We start from the raw sequence: 17,413 nt of genomic DNA on the forward strand, positions 1-17,413 counted from the left end.
TGATGCATATGAGCATAATAATAACATACACTAAATTCTATGCTGTAACAAGGTATTAATGTATTAAAAGATACACAGTCACGGCCTGTGAAAGTGAACTTTCGCATCATGTGTCAGTTGTACATAATAAGCAGATTAATACATCGACTAATATTTCATTTTGAGCCTTTTTCTGTTGATTATCATTGATCAGCATTGAGCACTCTTTTCATATTACTCTTTGTTACTTATTTTTACTGTTCCCTTTTGATCATCCAGTATTTGCAGCTTGCTTGCTTCCTTTTTTATATCTATAATACTTATGTATACATTTATATATTCTCACTCATGCTTGGAACAATATATTTGTTTTTGAGCTTTTTTGAAATATATATCTTATTTCTTATCCTGAGCTTAGAAGGTTATTTTGGTATTGAAACTGTAAATGGCTATTTTTTGTCATTCTTTTTGAACACGTAATATTGGTTTTTTTAACTTGACTTATTGTAAATATTTTCAAACATTTATAATCCTGAAAGTTTGGTTTTGTGGCCCATGGTAGAAGAACACAAATAGCCCATTAGGTAGTTTTGTGCTTAACAAGAAAGCAAACAAACTATACTGTGTGCCCCTCCTAAAAAGAATGGGAGTAAATTCATTCTGATACATATAGCTTTTTGTTTTGCTGAACATTATTAACAAATCTTTTCAAATGTGATTTTTTTATATTGTAGTTAAATTTTAAAGGATTTAGTATAATGGAAGAAGCTTATTTTTTCAGTTTAAAAATAAACCTTGCTCTTTTCTTCATTAGTATGTGTGTGTGTGTGCCAGCAAAATTGAGAAACTTGTTACAGATTGTAGACCTTGAGAAAATTAGTATATTCACATATTCTAATATATTTAACATATCAGATTAATTTGAAATGTCTATTTTACAATGTTCTCTATTCAGATGTGCATACCATCACCAAATTAGAAACCTTTTATTATTATTTTGCCATAAAATAACACATATAAAATATGCATCCACTGAATTGCTTTTTTCTTCAAATTTCCACAAAAAGTTCATCCAAACAATAAAAGGAATCATTTAATTAACTTTTGCTCTGAAATGGCTTCATCGAAATTCATCTTGTATAAATAATTTTTTAAGGAGATGTATTTTCTAATTGACACCTAACATTTGAAGGTAAAATAGTTTTATTATTTCACAGACTGTGCATTTCCACATGATTAACAATGCACATAGTGTATAACATAAAATGTTACTGATTTTCATTTTCACAATAAAAATATGGAATAAAAGCTGATTTAAGATTAACAATAAATTATTTTTCATTGAAACAATTCAGAATGTCAAATGTTATTGTAGAGCTAATAACATTGCAGATCAGTAATTACATGTAACTATTTATATTGTGATCTTTCTACCAGAAGCTGGTATCTCGTACTCCTTTGGTTATATAAATAATAAGCTCATTTTTAATAAATATTGTTTCAGCAACTATAGTTAGTGATGACATCCACCACTTCTGGTACTAGACAATGTTTATGGTGATGTCTTTCACTGAGACATTCATTGAAAAAAAACTATCCATGCATTACATGTTAGACTAAACACAAGACTTGTTTCATAGTTTGAGATTTTATGATATTTCAAGTCTGTCTACTTTCTTAGTAATGGGGTTAATGCAGTGTGGTTGTATATTTATGTTTGATATTTTTATTGCACAACTGTTTGTTAGATGATACATATGCTTTCTTCTTGAGAAAATGTCTTAATTTCACATTCTTGTTAAATATTCTTTTTAGAACTGATTTACATAACAATTATCGTGGAAATGTAACACTAAATAAGAAATATAACAAAAGTAAGTAATATTTGTGAAACTTTTATAAGTGTAGTGAGTGTTTGGATCTCCTGGTTTAGAGCAAAGTACGTAAAATTTATCATAAAAGTAAAAATATTAGTTCAATTTTAAACTTAGGTCATTTCTGAATTAAGCTTTTTTTTGTTATGTCACCAATGTTTTTAATAAATAGAAACTATGAATTAAGAAATCAACAAATACTTTTCCAAATTTGTTGTCTATACATTTCATTTTATACTTTCACTACATAGACTATCATCCTTATTTAGTTATACCTTTGTTGCTAAGCAAGTGGCATAAAAGCTATATTTGTAACATAGTGTTATCAAAATGCATTGGCTTTTTAATACATTAGAAGTTTTAATTTACTAACATTTGACTGCTTGGACTGTATTTTTATGCCTATTTATTGATAAAGCTTGATTTCACAAAATTTATTTATTTTATTTTGCTATGAATGCTATGTCATTTTGACAGGTTATACGCTAGTGTATAACAGAATATATAATACTTAATGTATAACATAACTGGAAAATTAGGAATACCAGGCATTTTGGCATGGTAAAGTTTCCTTGTCTTTTAAAGTTGAAGGGCAGTTGCTATTTAAATCTAGTGATTGTGCACTCTTTTAGCATATTATTCATTAGCAATTGAATCTAAATCTTTATAATAGCATACAAGTTGTTGTGAGGGATTTTTTCTCCTTTTTTAATCTGTTAATAAGTGCTAATTTGCTAAATTATAAGACATAGATTTAATTATACCGTTACTAGTTGCTAAGTTTTAGGTATAAGTAAAATGTCTATGTTTTTAGTTTGATTTGTTAACCATATAGATTTAGTAACAATGATTATGTTGAGTTTCATGTGCAGAGCTAATTTGTATTGTTCTCCTACTTAAAGTGTTAACCATGCATTAATTTGTAGGCTTAGTACAGTGCTACTACATGTTGGTTATAGCACTTGTTTTAGTTTTTAATTACAGTTAGAGTTACTTTCTCTATTAGATTGTAAGTAGAAGTACATCATTACCACTAATGTTTGAATTAACTTAGTTTAACTTTAATATACATTTAGGCAGCAATCTGAGATAGGGAATTGTGTTGATAAGATCAGTTCTAGTAGAGCCTAGTTGTATGCAACATAGGGTGGATGTATCTCTTGATATGAGGTCAATGAATAATACATTTTAGACCTGGAAACTGTATTAGAGCTACACATATATTGGATAGGTTGACACATTGTCAAGCAGAGAGGACTAGTTGCCTCACTCAAGGATGGAAAATGTAAAGATGCCTATTTACCAATTATATGTAGGGTTGATGAGCTTGAGGTCATTCATAAAAGAAGCTTTTTGATGGCTGGAATTTATCTTTATTCCATGTTGGCCTATGTGTACCCACATCAAGAATGGTAGCTCCATTTTGATAGGCTACTGGTTTGTTGTTGTCTTTTTTCCTAGGGTAAACAGGAACAGGAGTTATGAACAGCAAGTAACTGATGTATAATCTACAAATAGTGATACAATTGGAAACCCACAGAGCAAGAACATTGACTGTCTAGTGGGGTAAGAATAAGAACATGAAAATGTAGACTCAGTCATCAAGTTTGTAAAAGATGTATGAATAAGAAAGAACATCAAGTTCTGCCAGTCACACATTATGGTAGTTTGCTGTAATCTCTGGAGAATCAGGGGAAGAAAATTCTTCATTTAGTAGCTCTCAGAATTTTATGATGTCACACAGTTTTAAGAGAAAAAATGCTTAGGCCCTAAGGAGTCCAATATGGCTTTTAAGTCCATACTACATGCTCACCCAAAGACTGGGATAGTCATTGCAGGTTGACATGACAGCATCATCTGCTAGGAATATTATGGTTGCTGTTACCATATAACTCATTAAGTTACTCCCATAAATACAAATTGTCAATGTGTACACAAAAAGTAGCACATCATGCATAAGACTGCAGATTTCTGATTTAATTGTGATAAAAACATTTCTATATGAGTGGTAGGAAACTTAAGTTCCAGAGATTCCATCTGGGATGCAGGTGAAAATACTAATGGTAAAAATTTACATTTTGTTCTCCACTGTATAGCTATCATCATTATAGTTTTAAACATGGGTGAACCAACAAGAAACTGTTGTGTGACAAACTCAGAGACATTCCTGGGAAGACCTTGCTTTTGCTAACCTTACCTACTGTGTCATCTCTACCTCTAATAGGAACATGACGTCAATAGGGATCATCTCATATTTGAAGAGTGCATAAAGACTAGAAGGCAAAGTAGTATAAAACAATCTAGAAATCTATACAAAGATGTGGTGGTCAATTCCATTATTCATTGATTAAAGAGTAGCATAAAAGTTGGCAGCAAATGGTGTTGATTAACTGACTTCCCTATAGTCGATCACTGCTAAATTAGGGAGGACTAGTGCAGATAGTGCTTGAATAGCTTTGTGTGCAATTCAAAACAAACCAAACCTTAGTTGTGAAAACTTAGTACTTCATATCAAAGTAAAGAAAGATACTCAGAATATCTTACTGGTGTTTTAAGTAAATGAAATTTGAAAAGTATGAAAACTTGTAGAAGCAAAATCAAAAAAGGCATTTTGTAGTTTTTCTTAGATGGTGTCTCTGTCAGTCAACCAATCATACATGGCACTTTGCCCACTTTTTAAGGAGGAACAACTATCTGGTGTATCCATGAAGTGCCACCTAATACAATTGGTGTTAAATTCATAAACTTTTGATGTTAAGACACCACTATGAAGAAAATTATAGTATTTAATGTGTTTTCATAATTTGTAATGGACTTATCAAACTTTCAGTGCTTTAAACTGCAGAAATAAATATGTATATATATCTCAAGAACTATGTATTTATTATGTTTTTCACATCTTTTTTGTAGCAACATTCCAATTAAATTAGTTTCTCAGGAGCTACCAGCTGAGAATAATTTTTATGCAAAAGTATATTATATATACAGTCAAAAGCACAATCATTAAATATTCTGTAGAAAACAGTTAAACATTATTTTATATATATTCAGTTTTTAATGTAACTTCTAACTGTACTCAGAATTATGGAAAATCCTATTTTCTGGTTTAAAACTATGCAGTACTTCACATAAACACTCACCATTTATTACTAATCATTCAGTCTGGTTGTATGTTCTAATTAATTACAGTAAAAAGGTATAGTATGGATTTAGAATAATATAGGTACAACAGAAAGTGTTTGTACCCCTGCGTCCCAAGTAGTTTTAAGCTCATAACTTAAAAAGTATCACAATTAGGCTAAGAGACATATGGTACATTATAAATATTATACTAAAACACACCTACATAAATTTTTATGTGAATTAAATGACAAATAAGCTGTATATAAACAAATAACCAAAAATAGGAGGAGCAGAAAGTGTTCATACATTTCAGAACGTGTGAAAAAACTGATATTCATGTAAAAATTTTGTTCATTTTGGTGAACAAACTACATTATACCATTCCAGAACTAGACACTGGGTTCATCATTATTGGAATTTAGCCAGCAAAAAACGTACTTCCAGCAATTTAGAGCCATCTCTGTCATTATCTGCTTGGTCATCATAGCGAACAGGAAACAACTGTCCAGTGATTTAAAACACCGAATTATTGTAAAATACAAGTCTTGTGTATCTCTTTCCAGTATTGCTACACACTTATATCAAGAATGATGCTCGAAACTTGTGGCTTGGGCGTCGTTGGATCTTCCAGCACGATAATGACCCTAAGCACACATCAAAATATGTGCAATCCTGGTTGCAGAGGAACCATATAAGCATTCTGGAGTGGTCTTCGCAGTCATCCGATCTCAACCCAATTGAAAACGTTTGGCATGAGTTGAAGACCAGGGTTCATCAGTGTCATCCGAAAAACTTGCAAGAGTTCGAGGCCTTGTGTAAATAAGAATGGAAGAAAATACCAGTCGAGTACTGTCAAACGATCATGGAGGGCTATGAGGAGTGATTGCGCGCCAAGTAATTCACTTGAAAGGCTACACAACTGACCATTAAAGTAAATGCATGAACACTTTCTGCCTCTCCTATGTTTGGTTATTTGTTTAGTAACAGTTTATTTGTCGTTCAATTTACATAAAAATTTATTTAGATGTGTGTTAGTATAATATTTATAATATATTATAATTTTATTCACCTAATCGTGATATTTTTTAAGTTATGAGCAAAAAATTACTCGGGACGCAGAGGTACAGAACACTTTCTGTTGTAACTGTAAGTGCAGCTGCAGTTACAAGTAATTTTTTTTATTACAGAAAAAATTCACAAGAAATATGGTGAATCTAAAGGAGAGCTGGTAGTGGTAGAACTACAGAAGGGCTCTCATGGACTCGGGTTGAGTTTGGCTGGGAATAAAGATCGGAATAAGATGAATGTATTTATCTGTGGTATGAATCCTCAAGGAAATGCTGCATGTGATGGACGTATCAAGGTTGGAGACGAACTTCTTGAAGTATGTATCTTTCTGCAGTGTGACTTTGTTACTGAATTTCTTGATAACAATGCTACACTTACATTATTCATAAATGTGAATTATAAATATATACTTATAAAGAGCAATAAATTCAGCAAACTTCAGTGGTAAGTAGATACAGAAGTTTTCTGATAAACATTCAAGTTTCAGTTGTCATTGGTGTGTATATTTTAAAATTGATCTATTACTTTCCTTTCTGATGTTTCTAATATGTAAGGAGATATAACTGGTCATTTGCAAGTTAAAATTATGTTCGATTTCACCTTGTAGTTAAAAGTGTAAATGTTGGGTGGCAGTCTAAAATATTTTTCTTCATAGAAAATATTAGATTAGATATCACAATATTAAAAAAATTCAGTTTAGATAATATTTTTTATTCATTATTTCTCTTCCTCTGAAACATGTGAGCTCAAGTTAGTTGTTAAAATGTATTTAAATTTAATAAAGATGATGCAAAGTTAGAAGAGATAGATGTGTTATCTAGTGAAAACGTGTTACAACAGTTTCTACACACCTGTATGCTAGGTAGTTTCTGATATTCTGGGAAAAGTAATTTGACTAAATTTATTCATATCTGATATTTGATCAATGTAAACAGTGTTATTATGTTGAATTAACATTACTTTTCATTTTAACAGTTACATTTTCATTAAAAGCATGTGTCTTTGTAGAGTTAACTTTCTAAAAACAACAGCTCTATTAATGAATATAAATAAAGTAAAAATATTAAATATAATAATCTGTGTATAGGATTAATAATCTCATAGTGAGCTTAGAAGAGGTTTTGATTATTTTTTAGATCATATATAAATGTTTTTTCTTAGCAACAAGTTATTTTAACCTGTTTTTGTTTTAGTTCCTATTTTACAATGATTAAAACACTTTTAGCTTTCCTGATAATATCTGTTTATTAACAATGTAGGTTGGAATCTTTAGTTAAGAACTTTATTTGTATACATTAATTTTTTTCTAACATGTTTTATTTATCATTAAATCATCATTGTAGCCAAATATGAACATCTTAGGTTCAGTATAATACTGAATAAAAACATTCTGTTTTATATTGGTATTGAAAACTCATGTTTTTGGTTCTATAGTTCATTACCTGCTACTTGATTTTCAAGATAAGGCATTTATTTTAAGGATTAACCCTGGAAAATAAACTATGTAAATTGTAGATATGCCAATGAGAAGTTAGCTAAATTAAATAATTACTAGAGAAATAAATTATAAAAACATTTAAGTAACATGTTGAAAACAGTTACTGTCAGTATTTCTCTCTTTAGGTCAATGGCTTAGTTATGCAAGGAAAATGTCACCTAAATGTTTCAGCTATCATCAAGAATCTATCAGAACCAGTGTATAAAATTATTTTGCTCAGGTATGGTAGGTGATGAATGATTTTTTTTTTTTCAAATTAAATTTTTGTATCTTTCAAGATTACATACTGATGCAAGATATTATACTGTTCATTAAAATATCTATATTAACTTGCACTGAGGTGTTAAACAAATGGTTTGAAATTTATATATTTGTTAAGCCACAGGTTATCATGATCTTAAATATATTTCATGAAAATATATTGAAAATTTATATCAGCTCAGAATGAAAAACTTATTGAATATTACAGTTTTCAGAATTGCAAAAACTATATTTTCATAGAAACATACTTATGTGGTAAATAAAAACAGTTATTTAAAGTTGTTATTTATATAACAGATAATAAATTCTATGCAGTTTAAACAAAACATTCAAGTAAGCATTTTTCAAATGTTAATTTGACAATATTAAGAATAAGACTGTTATGTATGCTGACTTCAGGAGAGAAAATGCAGTTGAAGAGATGGCAGTGAAGCCTCTAGTACATTATCCTGTTGATTTGGAAGAGGAGGTAATGAAACAAATACTTATGATAAGTAGTGTCTGTCTGTCCTTGTTTTTCAATTTTGCTTAAAAGTATGTGTAAAATCTAGTTAATCTGTTTCATATTTACTTTTCATTTACATGTAAAACTGCTATAAAATATTTTGTTTTTGTTTGATACAGAAATATTTAGTATTAATTTTGTAATTGATTTTCAAATATTTTAATTTAGTTTGTTATTTGGTTTAAAATTATAAATAAATTATGCAAATTTTTGTTGTTTTTTTTCACCAGACACCTGAACAGCAATACTCCCAGTATCGAGGTGTTAGGGTAGTCACTGTTAAAAAGGTAAGTCAAGGAACTGTTTATAACAGTCTAGTTTTTGTACCAGTACACACGGACTTTATTTTTGTCTGTGTACTTTTACAGTTTTGTAATTTAAATTTTTTATTATATTTTATACTCAAGAATATTCAGATAAGTGAGTTTTGTATTGGTATGTTTCTATTGCAAACTGGGATCAGTTTCTTTATAGATTTAAATATAAAACAACAAACCTGTGGAAGTGTTTTGAGTCTTCTTGAGCATATGCTAGCTTCTGTCTTTTATTGGAGACCTGTATGTATTGCTGACATGGTTAAGATATGAAATGCTAAAACTTCCAAAATATGTTTTATGTGAATCTATAATGCACCTGGTAGACTTCCCTTTAGCACCTCCTGAAATGAATGATAATAAGTTTACTTGGTGTTTTAAAAATTGAAAAATCATTTACCAATTTACATGTATATTTTATGGTACATATGGAACTTTTTCTAATGTCTACAAGGTGTATAACAAAATTTCCTAATATTCTGTTGTATAAGTGGAACTTTTTTCTAGTATTTCTAACAAATGTAATATTTGTATTTCATATGAAAAATTGGCTCAGCACTTGTTTTAGGTAAATTTGTAATGCCCTTTATGTATATTTATATGCTTGGAGGTTAGAAAAATTCATATTGCCAAACAGTTGGTGAAGCATGTATTGTATAAAGAAGGAATTGCATTCTGAATTTATCTAGTATGTTAATAAAATAATGATTAAAAAAAAAGAAAACAGCCATGGATTAAAGCTTGTAATGCAAGTATAAAAGATTTTTGAATTTTTTTAAAGTTCTTTTTAGTTAACTTGAAAAGACTTTTATATTGCTGTATTACAGGAATTATCATACACAACAAAGGTTTACTCACTTCAAGCAAACTTTACAGAATGCCAAGTCTGTGTTTCATGTCATTAAGCTTTAATTAACCATTTTCATATTTTCATTTACTGATGTTATTGTTATGTAGTAATTTTATTTTTATTGTCTTTCTTTTGAAGTACTCTTTTTTTATTGTTGTCACATATTTTAAGGGTAATCAAGGACTGGGAATTATGATTATTGAAGGTAAACATGCTGAGGTTGGTCAAGGCATTTTCATCTCTGATATTCAAGAAAACAGTGTTGCAGAACAGGTAATAACCCTCACTTGGATTTTAGCATTAACCTTAATGTGATAATCAGCTTCACTCGGATCAGGATATCATTGATATATTGTGATACCTAGTCTCATCCAGAATGTGGTACCACCAACATAAAAATACAATGTATGTTCAGTTAGAAACTATCATACTCTTTAAACAGAATGGACAACAGTTTAATCATATTGCTAATAACCTCGCACTCACACTCATTGAAAAGCAATCCAGGAAGAGAAATACAGAAAAAAATAATAATTATATTCTGCTTCATAAGAACTTTCAGTTTTTTATAGAAATAAATCAAAAGGTTTGGATGCTTGGCACAAAATGAAAACATGATATTTTTGAATGTATATTACATACCACAATCACGTTCTAAACATTTATGTCATTAGTTTTAAATGCTGTGGTTTTCAAATGGCTGTCCTACCAAACATACTTGAGCTTTTAGCTGTGGGGGCATTATAATATGACAGTCATTCTCACTATTTGTTGGTAAAATAGTTGCCAGTGGGTAACTAGCTGCCTTCTCTTTGGTCTTTCACAACTAAATTAGGAAAAGCTAGTGCATATAGCCCATGTGTATGTATCTTTGCACAAGATTCAAAATAAACCGAACTAACAAATCCTAGTTTTCTTAATCTTCATTGAACTACTATTACATTTTTATTTTGTTTTATGAGAGAAGACATTTATTATTATCTTGATGAAAATATTTTAGAATGAATAGAATAATTTATTTTCTAAAACAAAAATATCACATTTCCACATAATCAAAAGTCATTATTTTGGGGTATCTTTACTAAATTATTTTAAAATAATTTCATCATAAATTACATAGGGAAATAATGATGCATGAATGTTACTCATACAGATCACAAACCTATCCTCTAACAGAAGATTTTATTATTTTTGTTTTACAGGCTGGCCTTACAGTTGGAGATATGATTTTGTCTGTAAATCAGAGGGAGTTAGTAGGAGCAGATTATGACACTGTAAGCTTGAACATATACCATTTTTTCCAAATATTTTCATTCCAGGTTTCACTATTATATATCTGTCCTTTTTTAAACCCCAGAATGTTTATTGCATCATCCTTTGATTTGGGGAAGGTGGATATAAATAGTAGATACGCATTTCTGGTTATTCATTCTTAGAATTTAAAATATAACCATGACATATCTGTTCAGACTGTCTGTAATTGGATTAAGGCTAAGTGAGTGTTTTTACTGTGTTTTTCATTAACACTTTTGTTTTGCATGATTTTATCAACTGACAAAACATAGAAGTTTATCCTGAGCATCCAAAATAAAGAGTGCTTGATGCTATTTTAATTCATGAACTTACAAGTGTTCTGTATTCTCTCTTCATATCTGAAAATGATTTTGTTTGGTTATGTAATGTGTTTGGTGTAACTGTCTTCAGGCTGCTAGTATACTGAAGCAAGCTGAAGGAACTATTCAGTTGGTGGTATCAAACCCAACTCATCCCCAATCTGTTGCTGCCATAATAGATGAGGAACAAAAGTCAGAACACAGCATCTCTGAACCCTCTGATAAAACACCTTCTGATAAAGTACAAGAGAAAAAGGAAAAGAGTAAGTCAGTTTTTAAAGTTTTATAATTACCTGTTTTATGACTGTTATTGATTGTTGTTGCTTTGATTGCTTCAGGAAATTAAAATTTACTCAAAATATTTTCATATTGATAACCCCATTTAGTATGAGATTTTTGTTTGTGCTTTTAGCTTCCAGTTAAGTTTTTTTTTTTGACATGGAAAGGTGAATGAAAACTTTGTGTGTGTTTATGTATACATTGAATGAAATGATCATATATTAAAAAATTTTGCTAATGTGGCATGCATCTGATAGGTACATGGCATGGACTTTGTATTGTTTAAGTTGATTTAACGTTCATTATTTGAATATTAGATGATTGAAAGCATGTGTTCTGAGGACAACTTTACTTTTAAATATTTTTAAAGTGAAATTTATGTATTTGTTTATAAATGTCTAAAGCATGTTAAGTTTTACAAATTTTATTGAATATACTTCACAATCTCTGTAAAAAAAACAAAATGGATAAAATATTTGCAAAACAGTCATTTCATTAGGTATTTGAGAACTAGTTTCACATTTCTGTCCTTTTCTTCAGGCCCCTATTAGTTGTGTGTCTTTAAGAAATCTGTGTACATTTTTAATTCTATCTATGTTTGCAGCACAGCTGAGACTTGGACAAACATCTATCTACCAAGCATATATAATTTGTTTATAATGAAAAACACTGCTTTTGGCCACAAACTTAAGTTTGAATGCGAGTTTCTGTTAATTAAAGCACCAAGTTCTTTCATCTGTTTGAAATATTAGATGTATGAAACTATATATTCACATCACACTTTTTGAACTGACTTTTGTGTGTGTGAAAATAATTTTGTAAAGAGTTTTTTAATGGTAAATCATTTGTTTTCATTTACACTGAAAGATATACACAAATTGGGTGTTTGAAACTGGCTTGGAAAATAAACTGTTTCACATTTATAGGAGTGGCTTCTTCTATAGTTGGCATGTGTAAGCTGAAACAAGTGTAGCCAGGTAAATCCTGGCATGTTTATTACATGAAAATAATATCACGTCTTCATAGAAGATTTGGCATGAGAAGTGCAGCAAGTATAAAACATGGTTTATAAAAAAGATATTATGAAAAATCAGTTCATAATAAGTTGCAACAACAGTTTAATCTCTATTACTCAATAAAATATACATCATTTTAATTCTTGATTGCTCAGTTTTTCAGAAATAAAGTGTTTAAATTAAACTAAAAATGAACTATAATTTTTGAGATTGAAGTTGTAGTTTTTTGGCTGATTTCTTCAAAGAAAATAGTTTTATAAACTTGAGTGAAAAGAATAAAAGCCAACAGTTTTAAATGATCTTTAACTGTATAAGTAATAAAACAAGACATAAGCAAAAATACGTTAACTTAGTTATATTAAATCTCACAAAATAACCTGATACGCTAATTTGAGAAAAAAATCAAAATTAAAAAATAGGCTAACAGTTTAAAGTCATATTTAATTGTTCAGTTAAGAAAACAAGGTATGAACAAAAATACATTAAGTTAATGTTATTATGGCCAGCAAATAGTACAATCTAATATAGTGATTTAAAAATAAAAACTTTGGAATAGCCTGATACTTAAATTGATATTCAACTGTTCTGATATAAAATGTGTGTTGTATTAAACACCTCATCATTGTCCTCATAAACCTTTAGTTAAATCTGTTGGATAGCTTGTGAACTTGAGCTCTTAGCTGCATTGATTTTAATGAAGCACTCAGAACATTGCATTAATCTGTAACTTGTATGGTTTTGCATGCTTTTCTCTGAGCCTGATGTTAACTTGTGGATCTGACTTTGCATGCTTTGCCTGGTCTGTGAGTATATGTGTGAAATCTTTCTATCAGTTAATGACTTTATCAGTGTTTTTCTCTGTTTTATTTATTTTGTTTTGGGAGGGTTGGGAAGAAATTTTAAAGTTTTTAACAATGATGTAGCATCTGTAATACTAGAAATAAAGTCTGAGATTATTCTGACCTTGTGCTTTTAAAGAGTTGATCGTTTGTTTTACTATTACATATTTCTTTCAGGATTTTATAAGTTTAAAACAGACTTTTTATAAATTTAGTATTTATTATAAAGACTACAAAATACTTAGATGTTATTCTTATGTGCTACTTATTTTTCAACTTTTTCTTTATGTATGCCACAATCTCTGCATCCCCCACTGGTACAACGGTAAGTCTACAGATTTACAATGCTAAAATCAGGGTTTGATTCCCCTTGGTGGACACAGCAGATAGCCTGATGTGGCTTTGCTAAAAGAAAAACACACACATACAAGCTCTGCACTCTCCCCTTGCTGTAATAGCATATTTCATCCTATCTCTCATGCAAATCATCATGCATCATGTACTAACCAATGGTAGCAGAGTATGCTCACATGATGGATGTGACTCCCTCTACACTTCTAGTTTGGCAGCTTTTGAATACAGGCATTTTCTTTTTGTGCTTCATGACTTCCCAGGTATCATATTTCCAGTTTTGTTTGAAGTGGTTTTAAAATTTGGTTGTATGTTGCCACTTTTCTATCCAGTTTATTATCATTGCTTTTCTGCACTAGTCCTTTTATGCAGTTTTGTAAATTATAAATTCTGAAGTCAACATTACTACTTCAGGGATCACACCAATAATAAATATTGTCTCAGACCAGACCTCATTTATATGCAAAAACAGCTCGTTTGGGTTGAGAAAATATTTTACATAGAAGAGCAAACAACGTTTCGACCTTCTTCGGTCATTGTCAGGTTCACAAAGGTTTGTCTGTTTCTTCTGAATCATCTGACATTCTTCAGCAAAAAATGATTTTGGTTTTCTTTTTCCTCCTTTCAAGTATGCTGTTCTATCCCAGTTCTAGCCTCTAGGTTTAAGTAGGCCTTCCTTGAGTTTCACAGATTTCGTACCTTAGGCTTGTGATGTTTTCTCTTTCCCTTATTTCTTTGTTGCCTGAGAATTCTCCTCATCCCTTTTGGGTTTTCTTCCCTTTCCTGGTACTTAGGCTCAAGCTGAACACTTTCTTTTCCAGTTAGGGAAAAGATCAGTATGCCAGACCACACCATTCTCTGATTAGTATGTCCAAGTGTATCATCAGAGAAAATATCTCTTTGTTTTGATCACCAATTGTTGGGTTTTTTGTTGTTTCTTTGGGGTACAGCTTAAATCTAATATTAACCTTCCACCTGCTCAACATTACTGCCTTTGTGTTACCCACATTACCTTTCTCTGGTATCTATTTTCCATCTATCTCTTCTTGGAGGCACTCTTCAACTTTAGCCAGTATTTCCTTCTCATCTCTGTTATTTACATATAGGTTTCTTTGTTGTTGGGTCCTTATCGTTAGGGGCTCTTTTCTGGCTCAAGTTAATTTGCCTCCACTTATCTTAGGGACTTACATTCTGCTCCTTTTTGTCGACTCGGGCCCCTGACTATATCAGATTCTGTGGGTAACATCCACCCGACAACAGTCTACTCTTTCAACTTTTCCAGCCCATTTGTCTCAACTTGAGCCTTACATGCCTGATATTTTGTCTCCCATTCTTCATTCTCCCCTCTTTTACCCATTTCTTTCAATTCAGGTATTTCCTTTTGTCAAGGTCATCACAAATATATTATCCATCATATCCAATACTATTAACTCTATGATGGGTTCAAGGCCAGTGGGAGCTCAATTGTTGGATTTAGTTCTTTGCTGACTGCTCTGTACTGAAGATCAGAGGGTGACAAAGGATTTTTCAAACTTATTCTCACTTTTATTTATCTCACCTCTCATTTCCTTTCCTCCTTCTTCAGATCCTGTGAGTTACCAAAGTCTGTCAGAAGTAATTCAGGTGCTGTTTTTTCCAGTGGGCTATCAAACCCGTTCACCAGCCCTTAGAAGGGTTTTATTCCTGTCTTTCCTTGGTTCCCAAGAAAATAGGATTGGCAACTGGATGTTAATTTGTCAAGCCTCAATTACTTCATAGCACTTTCCAAATTCACTGTGCATCTTCCATGGAATTGTGGAGACAAAAATGGATATCTCCACATCTGAATAGCCCTTCAATCCCAATATTATTTACAATTTGTTCATCTTGAGGATGGCTTACTAATTTCAGATTCTCTCATTTACACTTGCCTTGACTCCATATGTGTTTTATTGTATAGTTTGAGCCTTTACCTATTATATTGATACATTGGGGTTCTGGTTTTCTCAATACATGGATGACTTGCTACTTCTAGCTCATTCCGAAGAGGATTCAACCAATCATACTCAACATCTTTTTTTCTGTAACAGCCCAGGTAGGCTGGTTGATAAAATTGGAGAAGTGGTTCTTTAACTCACCCAATATTTGGTGCATTTATATTTTGGGCTCTTCTTCAACACTAACATCACTCGAGTTCTCCCTTCTCCTTTGCTTCTCAGGTCTTTGTGCCCTCTCACCTTACTCACTTATGACATGAAAGGTTCTGTTGCTTTTGGGGATGTGATTTTCCACCACCACAATAGACCCCTGAATCATGCCCATATGAGATTCCTACACTGGGCACTTCACAAACAATAGAACTTTATACAGGATTCTCTTTCCACCACCATTTCCCTTCCTTTTCCTCTGAGATTTAGTCTGTTGTGGTGGCACAACAAAGTCACATATTAGCAGATGTTTCACTTCCTTTCCCACATCAGAAACTTCCCTTCAAGGATGGAAGACTTGGGTCAATTACCACAAAACTGCAGACAAACTTGTTTTACACATCAGTGTTCTTGAAGTTCTGGCAGTTTGTCAAGCATTATTTTATTTCCATTTCCTTGCTTGACACCATATGGTGATAGTTCATTCCTACTGCTCTATGGTTGTGGCTTATATCAACCACCAAGGGGGCTCCTATTCCAGAGATCTTTGTTTCTGGACCTTGAATCTTATATACTATATCCAGGGACATCATGTACATCTTTTCACACTTCAAATGCTGGGTGCTTTTAACCTAGTAGAGGATCCCACAGAGTGGTCATTACATCTGATTGTTTTCAGAGATATTTTCCTGATGTAGGATTCTCCCCATTTGGATTCTTTTGCCATAGGCCTCCATATCAAGTTGCACCCATTTTGGTCACCCTTCCCACATCCTCAGGCTCTGGTTATCCATGCCTTCAACCAGAATTGGTCTCACAAATACTTGTATGTGTACACTCCCATCCATTTACTTCATTTGATGATTTCTCTTTTACACTCCTGTCCTTGTCAAGTCCTCCTAATTGCACCCCATTGGCTAGCACAGCCCTAGTTCTAGGACTCCAATATATACTCCAATCTCCTCCTTTCCCATCTCACTGTTTTCCTCTCTTACACACCAACCTCAGTCCCCTGCTCTTCATCCAAGTCTTCCTGTCCTGTATCTTCATGCATTGCTTTTGTTCATTCCTTGGTGAGGAGATCCAGCTCACAAATTGAGGTACCTCCCTGTTAACTGTTTCTATTTATCCATCTTTCCTGGAAATTTACCAATACAAGTAAGTCTTCTGCTGTTGGTGTCCTGGCAGAGAATTTTCTGTTGCCAAGCCTTCAGTGGCTTAGATGAAAGAATTTGCCACCCAGGGTTTTATTTCTGGATATAGGGCATCCCTCTTCCATACCTTTTGTTTTTCCAGACATCATAGGCTTTTTAGTTCACCTTTTCTCACTATGTTCATGTATTTCTTCTAAATTCAGAAGCCTCCTGGGAATCCTTTCCTTTTGAATTGGGACATTAATGTGGCCCTCCATTTCCTGACACTCCCTCCATTTGAACCACTTCTGTCATGCTCTTTGTTTCACTTGTCCCTTAAGACCTATTTCCTTTTCCTTTTGGCATGCAAACCTCAACAATCTGATTTCTTTACCATTGATGTTTCATGTACCTTTTATTATCCTATCTATCTTCTCCTTTATTCTAATTGTTCCTTTCTCCCTAAGTCTTTGGAGGCTTATGAAGATTGATTCTCCTTTTCTTCAATCTCTCATCTTTCCCTCCATTCAGATTCCAGTAAGCTGTTGTGTCCCTTTGGAGTATGTACTACCATCTTTTCACTC

At 31.8% G+C, this 17,413-nt stretch overlaps 1 protein-coding gene across 5 annotated transcripts in view; it reads left to right on the forward strand.

The window, feature by feature from the left end:
• The window catches only part of LOC143249311 (multiple PDZ domain protein-like), a 182,131-nt gene that overhangs the window by 127,276 nt on the left and 37,442 nt on the right, over positions 1–17,413 (forward strand). For all 5 annotated transcript variants that reach the window (XR_013027714.1, XM_076498929.1, XM_076498932.1 and 2 more), the window contains 7 exons: positions 6,164–6,360; positions 7,668–7,762; positions 8,203–8,272; positions 8,539–8,595; positions 9,644–9,745; positions 10,675–10,746; positions 11,177–11,348. Coding sequence is in view for 4 of the 5 variants with exons in the window: in XM_076498929.1 (XP_076355044.1) it covers positions 6,164–6,360; positions 7,668–7,762; positions 8,203–8,272; positions 8,539–8,595; positions 9,644–9,745; positions 10,675–10,746; positions 11,177–11,348 (765 nt within the window). In the remaining variant the exon portion in view is untranslated. The remainder of the gene's footprint in view (positions 1–6,163; positions 6,361–7,667; positions 7,763–8,202; positions 8,273–8,538; positions 8,596–9,643; positions 9,746–10,674; positions 10,747–11,176; positions 11,349–17,413) is intronic.

This window comes from Tachypleus tridentatus, chromosome 4 (assembly GCF_004210375.1).
Source record: "Tachypleus tridentatus isolate NWPU-2018 chromosome 4, ASM421037v1, whole genome shotgun sequence".
Lineage (NCBI taxonomy): Eukaryota > Metazoa > Arthropoda > Merostomata > Xiphosura > Limulidae > Tachypleus > Tachypleus tridentatus.